Source organism: Pomacea canaliculata, linkage group LG1 (assembly GCF_003073045.1).
Source record: "Pomacea canaliculata isolate SZHN2017 linkage group LG1, ASM307304v1, whole genome shotgun sequence".
Classification (NCBI taxonomy): Eukaryota; Metazoa; Mollusca; class Gastropoda; order Architaenioglossa; family Ampullariidae; genus Pomacea; species Pomacea canaliculata.
Genome location: NC_037590.1, coordinates 36,631,119 through 36,647,914, shown reverse-complemented (window position 1 = coordinate 36,647,914; position 16,796 = coordinate 36,631,119). Strand labels below are relative to the sequence as shown.

Below are 16,796 nucleotides of genomic sequence, written 5' to 3'. Positions count from 1 at the left end.
ATCTGTCTTTACATATTATGTTAGTTTAATCTGTAATATGCTGTATAATAGATACTTGAAAAAACCAACTGATGTAGAGTTAACGCTGTTTACTTCCGTCACTACTTTTTGATGAGCCCGACATTGTTATTATTAAAAACAAAAGTAAGATGGCGGAGAAGGCGGAGCAGACTTTACCAAAATCACCAGGTAAGGGTTATCGCGCCTCTGCCATCACAAAATAGGTCCTTTTCCGTTATAGTACGGTTATTTGCAACCTAAGTATCAATTCATAGACAATATATGTACTTCTATATATGCAAAGGAGATTAAATAAAAACGCTAGCTACATTAAAACGCGAGATAGAACTCAGTGCAGTTTTCCGTAACGTTGAACTGTGTGTCTTGAATTTGTTGCTTTCCCTCTGACTATTATAATTACTAGCTGTACGCACTGTTTCCAGGACGAACTGTCTTAACATCACTCTAACAGAGGAGATGTCAATACCTTTCTTTTGGAAATAACTACACTAGCAGACATAAATCAGAATATATAAAGCTTGAAATTTCGCTTGTGAAATAATGATGAATTCATTAGTGGATTATATTTTGACGTTATTTTTGAATAGATGTTGAAGAATCGGAGGAGGCTAAAGAACCACCCCCAGCTGACGTTGTCGAGCTTTGTCATGAAACATTCCAGAAAACTGCAGAATACTTGAGAGGAGAGCTAGAAGGTGTTACACTCCACATATTGTTTAGTCTGATGCTCATTTTTGATTCTTTGAACATGATTACAATAAAATGGTGTGCAGGAATGTAAGCAGTTTTGATAATCTATATTGTTAAGCAACCTGTGAGTTACTATAGTAGCACTAGGTTTTGTAGAAATACTGCAAAAATGTAAACGGCTGTCACCTTCAGAATGAGAGATTTTCACTCACCGACCTGCGAGGATTGCTGGACAGTTTGAATCTGCTACAAATGAGAAATCTCGTTCCACTTTTTTATTATTTACATGCATTTATTTGAATTACCCTTACATATCTTTTTATACCCTCAAATCTTGTAGATGAAATGTTACCTCATATGATTGAGAATAATCTTTGAAACCTTTATTAGTGATTTAATCATGTATATAAAAGATTTAGCAGCATAGAAGTCAGTCAGTGTCGCCATGACGGACTCCTGTTGTTGGGAGTGGCAGTAGATAGACATGGCCTGCCACTCTTGCATATTTTAGGTGAATATAAGCAGATCTTGTACAGGACAACCAGTCCAGTCTTGACATTATGTCTGTTACTTTTTAATACTTTTTGGGGTGTCTGTGTGTGTAATAACAGTGGAATAAAAAGTATATATATTGAAAATAAATGGTTCCAGGAACTATTGAAGACTACAAACTCTTGGAAAAGATGAACAAAGTGACCATCTGCAAATACTCAGAGATGAAGCACATAGCACTCAGTATTGGAAGCGCATTACATGATTTGAATGAAAAATGTGAGTTTTCCTCCATATAAAGCTGTTTTTAATGCATGTCTTTCGTTGGTTTTTTTTCAAATTTGTTTAAAATTAAAGTCTGGACAAATCAGCCCATGATTATTTCACCTTCCAAACCATACAATTACCTGACCATGCACCATGTCTCTCATTTTGATTAATAACCTTAGAAATGCATGCTTATGTAGCCAGAGAGAAATATTGGTAACCAAATGCTCAAGTGATATGTGTGACATGTTTTAATCATTAGCTTGAAATGACTCTGGACAAATTAGTGGCTTCTAGAGGTGTCGTGATCCATCTTAAATGTCTGACTGCAAAGATTTAATATACGGGGTTGCATTAATGCTCATGAAGATTTTCATCTGATGTTAAAAATTATGTTTGGATCCCTAATGTATGTTTCAGTATTTTGCATATCTATTCGTTTTATATGACAACACTGGTATACATGACAATACTGGTATGCAGTCTTTCCCTATCCCTATGCAGCTGTTTAGCTGTGATAGTATTTTTGTCCTTAGTTGTCCTTCTGATCGGAAACCCCCTCTTCACCCCCAAATTACTGTTGAAGAGAAAAGATTTTCATAGAGATAAACCTATTGTAATGATGATTTTAAATTGCATGAAATGCCTTATGTAAAGTGCTCATTTGTTTACCGTAGACAAAAGTCTCCAACCTTATCTGGATCAGATTGATGCCATTGAGGAGAGTGTTGCAGCATTGGAACAGGCTGCCTATAGTCTTGACCAGTATTCCAAGAGACTCGGTATGCCAGTTTTACAGAATTGTTTTTATACACAATTACCTGTCTTACTCAAATTTACAAGGAAAACGGTTATGTTTATCTGATCTTTTATGATGGCTACAATTTCTGTCTGCTCATTCTTCAGTATTCTAAAAGCAAAAAAAAACAATCTAAACTACCTATCTGCCTACTAGTTATCTGTCAGCTGAAAAATTTTGGATGGTGGGAAGCTATAGCAGTTTGGTAAGCATTAGCGAGACATTAGGGAAGGAGTTGGTTTTTTTTCCTTGAACATTCATCTCTCAACTGCTAAACTAACAGAACCTTAAATTATTGGTAAACTATACATTGTTAAATTTTTAATTTTTAAGTTCGTTCCCTTTTTTCACACAGAGGCAAAGCTGAAGACTCTAGAACGAAGATAAAAATTCATGGGTTTGATGGTAAAGGAACACATCCAGGTGTTTGTGTGTGCATGCAATTAGTTGCTTAGGATGTATATAAGATGAACATTTGTAAGTGTACCTGTGAACTGTCTGCTGCTGAGGCAAATAAAAGTAAAAGCTTTATATTGCGTACTCTTATACTTTTGGAATAAGTTTGATTTGTACATTTTGCATGTGTTGTATACTTGCTCTTTAGGTTCTGGTCACTGTACACAGGGTTTGTAACAGTTTTAAAAGTCTAGAGAAGTTTTGTAAAGACTAGGCCTGGGGGATACATGTCAAACAAAAAAAATCTCAAATTTTCAGAAAATTATGTGCATATTTATTAGGGTTCTGTGATGGCTCTTCTTGTTATACATAAAATGTACTTTTCCTGAAAGTTTAGGGAACAACCTCTTCGCATGTTTAACTACTTATTTTAAAAACTTTTTTAATATTCAACAACTCCCTGATGTCTAAACAGGGAATTTTAAAATGTTTTAAATGGCCCCCTTCATACACACAAAATAATTTTTAAAAAAAAACCCAACTAAAAGACTATGTTCAAATTCTGTCTTTTAATAATCATCCATTACCTTAATTTAAGCTTTCGAGAGTAAGAAAAATTTGTTAGAATCCAAAAGGATGACCTTGAAACCAGACAAACTATGAAACATGGCTCACTGATTTCATATACATAAAATATATAGTAGAATGCTGAGAATACCATAATACATGACAGTCACATCTTCCGCCTCATTCAAAATAATGCAGAGCTTGATACAAATTATAATCTGGCTGCTAAGATATATAATCAGCCATGAAACTGCTGCCTAATGAGTTAAAAAGTTGTTTTGCTTGTGAATTACATGTAAACAGATGGTCCACTGATTCTTCTCCTCTGGTCCTTTCAAATCAGTAACCTTAAAAAAATTTAAAACATAACCACAGCTTGACTTGGCACTGAGCAAAGACTCATGCAGCCATACATGAAATAATCCTAGATGTAAAGAAATTTTTCAGAATTAATGAGTCTTTATCTCTTCAATTGAACACTGGGATAATGAGCAAAAGCACACTACACTGTCATGCACTTAACACCATTCAACTAGGCAAAGATGCTTTTTTGTTAAATAGTCAACTTCAAGCCTGCATGGCCCATTGTAATTGTATTCTCTTTGACCAGTGAAGCATGATCTTTCAGCGAACAAATCTCAAATCAAACAATGCACTTTGATCACTGCACACAATTTGTAACCAAGTCATAACTGTAAGAATCTAGATCACATGTAAAATTCATTAACAGTCTTATAAATCAAAATCACATGCACAGAATCACAGTACTGATGGCTTACAATATGCATCACATAAAAAATAACAAACAAGGAAAGATTACATAGTCTTTTCATTCACAGCTTCTTCTGTAGCCCACGCAGTTATAAGCTAGGAAAAAAAAACTATCTAAACCCATGCACAGAATTTCAAACAAAACAGTGATAACATTAACTCCCACCTCATTCCTACCAAGGACTTTAGCTATATGAAGTTTTCTCCATAAAGTATGTTGACATCAAAATCAAATTATCATCTGATCATTTGCTGCTCCTTGTACAATTCAACATATATCACACAAAAAAAAAACAAACAAACTTGCATACAGTGTAGTGGAAAGTTTCCAGGGACTGTTAAGGTGATTTTTTTTTTAAGAGAAAATTTCACTCTTCGACTAGCACTACCAATAGAATCCCTTGAAAAAATGTTTCTATTATTTGAGGGCTGCTGTTAATACCATCAAACTATGCATGCATTATTCTCTAATTTTTTTCACTATATATGTCACTGCAAGTACTTTATATCTACCCAACAAAATATATCTTTCCATTACCTATGGATTAAGGTCACACCATCTTTCTCATAAGTTTTCTGTATGTGTAAGGAATAACTTAAAAGTTTTACATAATACAGTCACATTGTTACAACACACAATGAGACATCATTGGTTAAAACACACACTCACAGAGTGTGACAATCATTCAAATGTTTCACAGAAGAGTCACAAGTACATCTGGTGTAAAAGAAATTGTGGTGGGACTCAATTCAAGACAAATGCACATAAAAATGTATCTGATTAAGTAAGAACTGTTTCCTATTTTGTTTTTGAACCAAAGCATTTCTGTATTAGACACACTAGAGAACTTCCTGCTAAAACTTGAAAACACTCCTGCAAATATATCCTCTAATTTGCTATCAATATTTCTATACTTTGCATAATTTTCACAAGCAAGAAACATTTACTTTCCTTTATTCTTTCTCTCTCTCTCTCTTTTTTTTTTTTTCAATTACTGGGACCTTGCCTGATATGTTGATCTTGTAAAGAGAATAACCCCAATATGGTGTACAAAATGTTGAACATGTAAAATTCTTCCTGCTGCTTCTCTTCGTCAAATTCTTGAAAGTTTGCTCCAAAGACTTATTATGCAGGATTCATTGTTTAACTCTTTGGGCACGATGGGTCACAATTGTGGCTTTGCTGGGGAAGCCCACGGAAGGGGATTTTCATTACTTTTATTGCAAAGTTCAACCATTCTCTTTTCCATAAATGTATAGGTTTCTTGGTCTAATGTTTACCTAAGAAGAGCAATAATAAAAAATAAACTTTAGCGTCGTTTTCACAGTTTTCAGTTATTAGTCAGTCTTTGTAATGTTTATACTTTTATGCTGTGCTTGGAGGGTTAAAACAAATTTTGCAAAAATCTAGCTTTTATAAAGGTTCTAACATGGCTGGAAGTAACTGTAAACATATGTTTGGATTACAAGAAATAACAAACCCTTTGTGCAACATCACCATAACAGGCAAGATCCAGAGAAATAATTCACATTTTATTGACTCTCACAGTGTAAACTGTCTTACAATAACTCTTCTACGAAAGGCAAGTAATGTTGGGAAAGTTTCATTTTGCATATTCTTTATAAACTCAAGATTTAAACACACTGCAATTAATTTTTAGCAGAAACACAAGTCATCGAACCATTAATTTTCAACTTCTTTTGAAATATTTGTGACTTGATATTAGTTTCTTATTGGTGGAGTTAATATGGAAAAACTATTTCTGGATATCATCATCTTAATGTAGTGTAACTTCTAAAAACAAGAAGTCTCTGCAAGAAAAGCTTTAATATTTATATCACTAAAGGAAAAAACAAACTGTCATAAAACTGCTATGGATGCTAGAACGAAATTCATCATTCACAAAGAGGCAAAACATAATGGAAAGTGACATTATAAAAAACATCATTCTTAACCAGAAACGAAGACTCATACTCCAAACAAACCCATTCCCTTTGGGGATAAAAAAAAAAGGGAACATGAATAAGACATTAAATGATAAGGCATTTTAATATGACCGGGTTAAAAAAAAAATAGAGCAGTTTTATTAAATATCCACTTTAACCCAAAGTATCAACAGTAGAAAATACATCAACAGTTAAAAAATGAAAGTGAAGTAATAAAATTTAATTTCTAACATGGCCTTATGGTACTTTGTGATAACTGATGGACTAACCTACGAGTCCAAACGGCCTAGCTCTGATGTGTAGACATTCACACTTTCAGTATCATAAAGCACAAAATAGATTTGCTTAAGGGAACTGCTGGCGGTAGAACTGAAGTAGTTACGAATAGACTGCAAAATGATTTGTGCTGCTGTTTGTTTTGGAAATCCTCCACTGCAACACAGAAAAAAATGTGCGCCTTTACCAAAATGTTAAAGGGAGTTTAGTTAATGTATGACAGAAGATACAAATACAGTGGGGACTATACCTCACTGTTATTTTGCCTACAATGCCTCTTTCCACAAGATGTGGAAGAACAGACTTACCAAAAAGTCATTTCTCCAGAAATACTACCAGACTCACATATTGCCCTCATAACATCCAAAATGCATCACTACTTGTACTATTTCATATGTTATGTTGCCAGTAGCCGCTGTTAAAGACTGCATGACAAATGGGGTGCAGGCCTAAAGACATTGAACAGATCTAACAAAAGTTGTTTTGTTGAAACTCTGAAAAGATTAAAGCAAGGAATCTTCAAAGATAAGGAAATCCTGCAAGTGTTCAGCAACTGGTTCTTCAGATTGTTTTAGTTGTCAGTCTGTAAGAGACATTCTTGCAAATAAAAAAAAATGGTTGGACTGTGGTGCAAACAAGTAAAACAGTATGCAGGCAAACTTTCAGAATTGGGAACAATACACATTTGAATTTTTGTCTGCACGTTCACAAGGCCAAATTCTTTCTATTTAAAATGGTGCAATAATTTTTGTATATCATTATCCCCAGACTTGTGCTTCTCAATAAGATTGATAACTTTAAATTATTAGTTTTATCCACTTATCATCAGTATATGGTCAAAAAGTGCATGTCATTTTAAACAATTTGTTATCTGTTGCCACAGTTAAGACAGACAGACACAACATCACACAAGCCAACAAATGAAGATTACACAAAAATAGTTTATACTATTGTGCTGGAAAATAAATAATCAGGACTAATGTCAAACCAGCAAGTATACCTACCGCCCACTGCCTAGAGATGGTACAGCCAGAGACTTGAGGTTTTTGGAATCTGCCAGTTTGAGACAGTTAATAATTGCTGTCTCCAAAAGGCTTTGTGCATTGTCAAGCTTCCACGTAGGACCATTGCAGCAGATGACAAATTTTGCAGGGAAGTTATGACCCGGACAAATGGTTGCTAGGATACAATAAAAATAATAACCTGACTGCCTGAACATGTTAAATACCATCATGCCTTTAGCCAGAAATGATAACATTTGCCTTGCATCTTGCTTCTCAAAACATTCCATTACAATAACTTCCTGGGAATGGAATGTTATTTGATATGAGGAGGAAAGGTTTATGTATGTAATGGGAAAATGCCAGGGGCCATACCTGTGACCTCACTGCAGCAGTCGGAATATCAGGAAAATGCATGCAGGCACATCAGTTAAATTTAACTGTTTTGCTCAATTTTGAGTCTGTCTTGGCCTTAAAGACTCAGTTTCCAAATTTAGAAGATGATGAAACCACTAGAAAAGACAAGGCAAAATAAAGATCACTCTGACCAAAGGCACATTACATCAAGCCCTACTGGAAGGCACAGCCATGTTCAGACACTGGTGGAAAAGAGTAAGTTAAGGGAAGTACTCACTTTCCACTGCTAATAGAGGGCAGAGCCACTGATTTCAAATGCTTCTCATCAGCAAGCTTGAGGATATTCTCCACAGCTAATTTCAGTTGTTGCTGTGAGTTGGTGTCACTCCAGGAGGGACTGTTCACGTGAATAACATACTTCGCTGTGAATTTCTGTCCTGGACACATTGCAGCTGAAACGGAGGATGTTGTCTGCCTCTCAAATGACTTCAGCAATACAACATGACTTTTTTAAAACAAAATATCTTCAGGATAGGTTTTTTTTAAATATAATTTCATAATTTATTTGTTAACCCACCAAGCAACGAGCCTGCCTTCCAGAAGGTATCTCTGTAAAACTAGGATAAATGCTAACCAATCATCTGTCAACATGTAGTATATTTTTCAACTGTTTATATTTCTATAATTAAAGTATTGAGAGAGCAAAATCAGTTCACTTTTTTAGTTTACAAAGGGGAAGTCATTTTCAAATATCTGTTCTCCCACTTTGTTTGACATGCTTGACATTAGCATCTTTCCTGACTGGCCTTCAAAGAGGCTATTTCCACCTTTCGCTATGGTTCAGGGTAGTGCAAGTAGTAGCTACAATGTCACAGGTCACTTACAATGTGATCATTTTAGACCATTTAAAGTAAAATTCTCTGGGGATAAAAATTAATATTAACAATATTTCCACAGAGTATATTTGTGAATGGAATGCTAGCCTATTATCAAAATAAATGGACAGGGTTGACTGTAAATATAGGACAAGTTTTTCAAAGTGAAAGCTAGCACACCCATGCCAACAGCCAGCCTCATATGTGCATTAAGAAATCTGTGCACTATGAAGATTTTGAAATGGCACAAGAAGTTTCCAAATGAATATATATAAGAAATTAATAACATTAAAATCCATGTCACTTTTTTGGTCTTGTAAAGTCTTCCGTTACCATAACAAATATTGACTGATACATCTAAAGCTGCCCCAATATCTCTTAAGTACTGGATAGTGGCACCTTTGGAATCTACAAAATGAGATAAAAGCAGTGTTTAACACGCATCAATAGAGGGAAACCCCATGTTCAAAAATACTTTCCTTGAAGAAAATAAAAGATCCATAACAAGAGGTGACTGATGAGCTAACAATCACAACAGAAACGCTGTGTTAAGCAATTTTACTGAAAGGTTTGTGTACACAAGTGTGTAGATTTATAATCCTGCATAAAAAATACATTAACTTATGTCTGATTCTTTTACTAAATACTGTAATAAACTTTATTCATATAGTGCAGACCTTACAGACTCATGTAAAGATTTCTGGACCACTATAAAACATATTCTGATATCCTCAAATTGAGATACTGAGTGGATTTAACTTTATTTGCTCACATTTTAAGTAAAACATGTTTGATTTTGTATTTTTATGCAACCCTGCATGGGAAAAATATGATCAGGAATATATGTTATTTCCATATTAATGCATTTTGTTTGTTCTTGCTAAACTCCATTCTTTGTGCTCGGGGGTATTTACTGAGTGCTATACCCTAAACAAACCTTGGCTCTACATGATATGCAGAGAGAAGATAAAAGAAAATTATGCACAGCAGGGCAGGTATAACTCCCTTTAATGTTTTTTCTGGGAGACTTGTTTTATTGTAGTTTGCAATATCCTTTCACCATATTTGCCTTATTTATTGCCTGTCACAATGTTAAATACAACAAACACCTACCATTGAAATAATTTTACTCATATCTAGTATAATGTATGCCACAATATCGGACTTCTTTCCATGCCTTCTGCTCACCTTGCTCATTATTAAATGTAATACTGTTACATAATTTCTCCTACATTTAATCTTGCCTGTGTGTTGCTTTCTTCACAAGCTCATTTGTATGCAATACCTGTCAATCCTGACTTATTATTTGCAATAGAGGGAAGCTACGCTGAACACTTCAGAGAGAATCCACCTTCCGAAGAAGTCGACATACAAGAAGCCATTGAGACCATCACAGCGATAAGTCCTTGAAGAACCAGGTCAGGACAATCTGAATGCTGAATTATTCCAAGGCAGACCCAGAACTGGCAGCCAATATCCTGCAACCCCTATTTACCGCAGGTATGGGAAGGAAGCAAGTCCCAGATGACTGACCAGAGGAGTGATCGTCAAAATCCCAAAGAAAGGAATGCAAACAACTGGCGAGGATCTCAGAGGCAGTGGACACACAACTTAGAGAAGAACAGGCTGTTTTCGTAGAAGAAGAGGATGCACCGACCAGATATTCTCACTACGCAACATCATTGAACAGTGCACAGAGTGCAGAGGCAGCTCTATATTAACTTCGTAGATTTCCAGAAGCTTTTGACAGCATCCATGAATACCAATGGAAATTGTACTCTGATCAAAAGCTTCTATGCGAACTTTTCATGCTGTGTTGGAAACAGTGACATCTACTTTGAGGTCGGGACCGGAGTGAGACAGGGCTGCGTGATGTCTTCCCTGCTCTTTAACCTTGTCATTGACTGGGTAACGCACCATACAACGGAAGATGAACCAAGGGGCATACGATGGACACTCTCCACGAACTTAGAAGACCTAGACTTTGCCGACGACCTGGCCCTGCTGTCACACACCCACCGGCACATGCAGGAGAAGACAATTCGCCTGCACACTTTTGCGCAGCAGGTCGGACTGCACATCAGCCGGACAAAGACAGAAGTGATGACCCTGAACAGCACCAATCCAACACCGATCAGCATAGAGGGAGAAGACCTGCCGATGGTTGAAAGCTTGGGCAGCGTGGTCACGCAAGATGGAGGAGCAGGCCGTGACATCCAGAGCAGACTGAGCAAAGGCAGGGGCATCTTTTGTAGCCTACGCAACATCTGGAAGTCGACACAGTACAGCATCAATACCAAGCTGAGACTTTACCAGAGTCTGGTCATGTCCACTCTACTGTATGGCTCGGAGTGCTGGCGAATGACTGACAGCGACCTCAACAAACTGTCAGTCTTCCACACCAAAAGCCTGCGAAGAATCCTGGGCATCTTCTGGCCAAGGACAATCTCCAACGAAGAACTACTTGCCCAGTGTGGACAGGAGAGTATGGCCACCATCCTGTTGAAGAAGCGATGGCGCTGGATTGGTCACGTCCTTCGAGGCGGGAGCAACTCCATCATAAAAACTGCCTTACACTGGAAGGAAAACGCAAGCGAGGTCGGCCCAAGATCACCTGGCGCCGAACGACCCTAAACCTCAGCTGGGGTACTGTGGGGAGTCTAGCCCAGGACAGGCAAAGTCGAGGACCTTTGTCACTGCCCTACGTGCCGACCGGCATAACGGGCAATAATCTAATCTAATCTACTAAAAAGTGCTAAAAATGTGGCTGCATCTAGGCAATGAAAATTTGACAATATACATATATAACAATTGATGAATCACCATCCAAATTTTAGAAGGCAATGGACAAAACTACAAAAAAAAAAAAAAAAAACAACCAGAAAATTCTAAGGGAGGGCCATTATGTCTGGAAGTAAAATTTTGAATACCCCTTGTATTAACTGTCAAATTTACTCATAAAAAATTGCTGTCTGTGATTTATAGAGCTCAGATAGAGCAGCATTTCATGTTACTTGGACCACACTGTACTTTGGTAACTGGTCATACTACTATCTCCCAAACACCTCTCCCTCCTTCTCTCACACACACACACATCTTGTGCACACATAAGTATGGTACATACATACGAATACTAGTGCATGTGTTAACATAAAAAATTTTTTTACTAACCTTCAGCTGTGCCTATGGATGGCTGTAGAGATTTTAAGCTGTCAATCTCTTTCTGAAATTCTCGGCCACCAGCTTTCTGAATAGCTTGACCTAAAATTAATGGAAAATTATAAATTTAAAAAAATCAAATCTAATTAAACCACAAAAAAAAAATTAGTAAAGAGAACAATTCTCAAGTCTGTGATATACTTACCAACCTCCCCACCCATGTGGTATGTGGAATTGGTTGGGTGGACTATTGCATCAGCAGCAACTTTGACAATATCTCCCTGCAAGACTGTCAACTGAAATAAGATCGCCAAATTAGTATAAGACAATAACAGTATCATCATCTTAATAAGTAGATATTTGGTGTTTCTTCTTAATATAGTAGCTTACATAACAAACGTATATAAGGATACAACACAAACCATGTTAGTAATAAATTATATCTACAATTCAAATTGAAACAAAATGAATAAGTACATTTATAAACATCAACAAATTTATAGCACTTCTTCATAGCTTATGCATGCTGTATTTACTTGTAAACTAAAGTAATTCTTCCAACATCGGGTTATATCCTAGGAACACACCTTCTGTCCAAGGAAAAGCTTCTTCTCTGATAAGATGGTGAACCCACCAGCTGCTGTAGCACCTTTTCCTGGTTTACCATCATCATCAACGGTGGATGCCTAACAGAAACATAAGCACAATCTGATATTGATTAAATTTAAAAGGCATCTATGCGTGCAAGGAACCAGGGTCATGGGCAAATGGAAAAAAAATGAAAGGAGATAAGCCAATTTTGTTTTGGCGTTAAAGCCATTTTACTTTAAAAAAAAAAATTTTTTAAATCTGGAAATATGTTTCTAATTTCCATTCATCTACCAGGAGTTTGATTAACTAACCTTCCTAAAACCAGAACAGATTTTTTTGAACTGCATATGTATGGATAATGGAGGAGAATGTGATAGTAATAACTCTTACAGTAGTTAGAGCAATGGTACTGAACCCAAAAGTGCGCACACTAATTCAATACCTGGGTGCCGCAATGTACTTTCCCAGCAGTGGAATGGGAACCCAACTCCTTAGAAGATTGGAGAAAGACAGCAAGGGAAAGAATATGGACACTATCCTCACAAAAAAAGATGGCCACAAAATGTGGGGTATCTAACTCCTCCATGACTAAGGTCAAGGGACTACCTTTTACTGATAAAGACTAAAAACAGAAAAAGCTGGAGTTCTTTCATATAAAACTGATAATTATTGAGTTTAACACTGAGAAGATACTTCTGGCCACCTCCAATCAGGATAAAAAAAGAAAATTCAGTACACTTCGTCTATTACTTTCCCAACTCTACTTCAATTAATAGTAACTGAAAATGGCAATGATCTGAATAATTCTAGGATACCTGTTTTCCTTTGCCTTTTTTCCCAGGTGATGCTGATGCCGTTAATGCAGCCTTTATCATTTTTGCTGCTGCTTTTGTTGCCTTTTTTTTGGCATTGGCTGTTTTAGTGCCAGCAGCTACTACAGTTGGCATGGCAACCACTGACCCAGCAGCTATTCCCGTTGCCGTTGCTGTAGCTGCTGCTGCAGATGATGAAGCCAATGCATTCTGCCGTGCCAAAATCATTATGCGAGGAATCACTCCTCCCTCAGGTATGGTTACCTTCTTAAAGAGCTATCAGTAGGACCAAAAAAAAAGAGAGAAAGCAAAGTTGGGACTGGTACTGAAAGATGGTGTAACTTACTTTTGTTGTTTTTCAGCCATATGAATTAATACACTCTTCCTCTTTCTTTTTTTTTTCTTTGAAAGAATAATTCAGACACTTCAAGCTGGGTTTTTTTAGAAACAATTGAAGATCTCTTGTAACATAATTGATTAAAACTGTCATCTGTTTTTATTTGGATTTGTTTGATCAGTGACATTAAAAGTAGTAAAGAAAGGACAAAATCTTGGTACATCTTAGAGATAAACACTGGCTTACATTTGGGAACTATGATAAGTATTAAGATTAGTAAAATTCACATCTGAATATTTTATATTGATTTTTATAGACATTTTTTTTAGATACATTGCACTGTAGTTTGTTTAAATGTCCAACATGCTGAATCCATGAAAGTCAGTGTCAACCATCTGTATGGTATGAAAATTAGTATGCATTTGACATGTACTTATCAAGTTGGATAAAAACAAAAAACAATAACTGGCTGCAAGCTGATTAAAAACATTTTAGTTTAAGTATATGGTTGTTTAAAAATGAAAGCTTATGAGGCTGTAGAAACTGTATTTTTAATCCTAATACAATTTATTGAAATAACGTATTATTGAAAAAAAGTTAGAATCCACTTCAGACAGTAAATGAGTCACCACAGTTATAATGTGTATAGTAGCAAGATAAATGTGTCTTTCTGAGGAAATGTTTTATATGCTTCTTATCTAGTATTTACCAAATCCAATTCTTCATCATTCCGCACAGCCAGCAGAATATGTCTTGGTGTGATTCTTCCTCTTTTCAGGTCACGAGCTGCATTTCCTGCCAGTTCCAAGATCTCAGCTGTCACAAAACATATTTTTCCCATTATAAAACCAACTAAAGGAAAGGAAATTCTTCCAGTTTCTAAATCTTTGTAAATAATTTTACAATTGCTAACCAAGTTTTAGTGCAAGCTGACAGCAAAAGATTTCCTTCTTGGTCAATTTTCTCTGTAAATACATAAGTAATTTCCAAAAGAGGCATTAGATTTGGAGTTTTGTATGCTTTTAGTATTAGTAATAAAATATTATGCAAGCAGCTGTTCATAGTAGAAATTTGCCTACTAACTTATTATATTTATGCAATCTGTTGGGGCTGAAATGAAACCTATAGAAATATTTTCCCCTTTCTGAACTGCTGTTATACTAGAATAAAGCAAAATCAATGACCCAACACCACTTAAGCAGAAGCACAGTGCACTTTATCTTATAACAAAAGAACAGCTGGTGTACATTTATTTTTCATGAGATTTGGTAGTTTGAATTCCTTGTGCACATTGCATCACTGCAACTGCATCACACCGAGGAATAAACGACTTGTCGACAAACCTGTCAGATACTCAATGACAGCCGCCATGTAAACCGGAGTACCACTGCCAATACGAACATGATGAGTGTCGCGTTTGAGATAGCGGAGCATGCGGGCTACAGGGAACAAAACGCCAGCCCGAACTGATCGCGATATAGTTTTCGCTCGCTTCTTGCCGCCTCTGGCCGACGACATGCTGACTGACTGACACCTTTCACACTCGTAACGATCAGAAAATCAGTAAGATGCCCGTAACTGCAGCTGAAGACGCACCGAATGAGGCGTGTATCGCAAGACTGAACTTGCGGGCCTCAGCGAAGCTTAGCAAGCAGATTACACCGGAAGCATTTCAAATGTGTTAAGTGTCAAGGACATGTTTCTCTCATGTCTTCGCGGAGCAGTCGGCGTGACTCCGTCGCCATTTTCTGAGAACTGCACAGACACAAGCTCGATCGTCGTTAGACATGCTTACAAATGATTCACAAGATTCTTTAAAACATAAATTTAAGTTATGGAGAATGAGACTACCGCCATACATGTTGGTTTTAATCAGAATAATAATTTTCTCTAAAAGAAAAAAAAATTCTTACCATTGTCGAGCTTGGGGCAAATGGAAGTTTCATGCCGATCGCCAGCATCTAAGTTATATCACGGCAAGGCAGCCAGTCCTGTAAACAGATTCTGCATGTAGAGAAAGAACAGCGCGCCTGAGATGAGAGCTGAACTCAGGTCACCAACCCCTCACTGTATTGGTGACAGACGTACGTTAACCGTTGCGCCACCGGACCGTCCCATGGCGTGTGTGGTTTTCAAAACTGTCTGACATTAAAATACTCATATCAAATTTATGTTCGCCGATGCTGGTGAAGGTACGTATGACCAACGCATGCAAAATGCAGCAAATGAAAATGGTTTTGCTGCCTTTAAAATTGCTGATTGAATCAGGGGCTTAATTAATTCTATTTTTTGTGGGGATAATTTGGGAACACATATATACCCTCACAGTGGCGCACGAAGATGCTCGATCGGCTTTTTCTTTCTTTTTCTTTGTGTGTGTGTGTTGGGAGAGGCCGGGGGACGCCAAGCTGATAGTAAACGACGTTTTACCTCCTTTAGTATCTCTTGTGAGGCCCCAACCCCCTTGCTCTTCTAGTTCCTACTCCACTGATACATTTTGAAAATTTGATGATCTTGGGTTGATGAAAGGGAGCTAAAGAAATGTATTTAGAGTTCACAGCAATACCAATTATATATACTTCTATAGATGTTACATCTTCTGGCATTCTGTTGGGCCGTGCCGTCAAAGGCATTAAACAGCTTTGTTCACAAGCGTGCTGTAGTCTCCAATAGGGTGTAAATTTTCATCTACTATAGTTGATTTTGTAGTGTTCACGTGTGGCGATTTCGCTGTATGAAGAGGAGGGTGATGATAAGGACGTCGAGCTCTTGGACGAAAAGGTATCGTCGTATCCAGAGAGCATGCCCCGAGACAAAATCTGAACCATTTCAAATGTCAATGTGCTAATGTAGCTGTTGATCCGCTTCGCTTCATATTTGTATCTAATAGCTTTAGCCTAAATCATCTGTACTAAAGACAAGAGACACCAACAGCAGATCGATTGATACAAATGTTGGTCTTATCTCCTTGAATGTACCAAACTGGTAAAAATGTGGAAATGATAAGCATGAACTGTACCACTCATCAAAAGCTATAGAGATCAGTGCATTGGACAGGTAGCTTTTGCAGCATCCCCTTCTCCAGCCGAAAGTGTGATTTGCGCTCATCATGGGCCATCGAGGACTGCTCGTTGGTCCACTAGTGTCAAAGTGAACACTAAGCGTGCGTTTGTAACTTCTCGCTGCCAACTTCTCCGTGTTGTGAGATGACCCTCTGTGTTTATAATATTAGTTCGCTTGTATGTATGTACAGCGCTTTGAGCCTGACTGGTTCTGGGGCAGATCGCTTTATAAGTAAGATTCATTAGGGATAAGAGCTTTAAATGTAAATGTGGCGAATGTGTTTTGCTCATCTGAAACCTGTTCGCTGAGTTATACACCGAAGTCAAGTTCTTGATGAAACAGTTTACAGTTACACAGTTCCGTTGCCAATTTCGG

General features: G+C 37.0%; 2 protein-coding genes across 4 annotated transcripts; one reads left to right on the top strand and one right to left on the bottom strand.

Annotated features, from left to right (window-relative positions):
- Window positions 1-6: 6 nt before the first annotated feature.
- LOC112557996 (biogenesis of lysosome-related organelles complex 1 subunit 2-like) lies at window positions 7-2,800 on the top strand. The gene is made up of 5 exons (XM_025228176.1): window positions 7-189; window positions 609-716; window positions 1,363-1,482; window positions 2,148-2,252; window positions 2,625-2,800. The coding sequence occupies exons 1-5, from the start codon at window positions 150-152 to the stop codon at window positions 2,654-2,656; spliced, it is 405 nt and encodes a 134-aa protein (XP_025083961.1). The 5' UTR covers window positions 7-149; the 3' UTR covers window positions 2,657-2,800.
- Window positions 2,801-3,215: 415 nt separating this feature from the next.
- On the bottom strand, window positions 3,216-15,012 carry LOC112557902 (core histone macro-H2A.1-like). Of its 3 annotated transcripts, none has more exons than XM_025228049.1 (8): window positions 14,702-15,012; window positions 14,068-14,174; window positions 13,025-13,297; window positions 12,206-12,304; window positions 11,824-11,914; window positions 11,631-11,720; window positions 7,862-8,036; window positions 3,216-6,382 (listed from the first exon to the last, which is right to left on the bottom strand). In XM_025228049.1, exons 1-8 carry the CDS (start codon window positions 14,874-14,876, stop codon window positions 6,220-6,222), a joined length of 1,173 nt encoding a protein of 390 aa, XP_025083834.1. In that variant the 5' UTR covers window positions 14,877-15,012; the 3' UTR covers window positions 3,216-6,219. The 3 variants fall into 3 exon arrangements, with proteins under 3 accessions (XP_025083834.1, XP_025083826.1, XP_025083842.1); XM_025228041.1 differs by lacking the exon at window positions 7,862-8,036 and adding an exon at window positions 7,231-7,405; XM_025228057.1 differs by lacking the exon at window positions 3,216-6,382 and adding an exon at window positions 7,240-7,405.
- Between the last annotated feature and the right edge of the window lie 1,784 nt (window positions 15,013-16,796).

Bases quoted from the DNA above. Each gene is read 5' to 3' on its own strand.
- LOC112557996 (XM_025228176.1), top strand. From the start codon at position 150: ATGGCGGAGAAGGCGGAGCAGACTTTACCAAAATCACCAG. The intron at 717-1,362 runs GTGTTACACTCC...AAATGGTTCCAG, and splicing joins CTTGAGAGGAGAGCTAGAAG to GAACTATTGAAGACTACAAA. The intron at 1,483-2,147 runs GTGAGTTTTCCT...TGTTTACCGTAG, and splicing joins ACATGATTTGAATGAAAAAT to ACAAAAGTCTCCAACCTTAT.
- LOC112557902 (XM_025228049.1), bottom strand. From the start codon at position 14,876: ATGTCGTCGGCCAGAGGCGGCAAGAAGCGAGCGAAAACTATATCGCGA. The intron at 12,305-13,024 runs GTATCCTAGAAT...TGTTTCTGTTAG, and splicing joins AAAAAGGCAAAGGAAAACAG to GCATCCACCGTTGATGATGA. The intron at 8,037-11,630 runs GTTAGTAAAAAA...CCTCCGTTTCAG, and splicing joins ATCCATAGGCACAGCTGAAG to CTGCAATGTGTCCAGGACAG.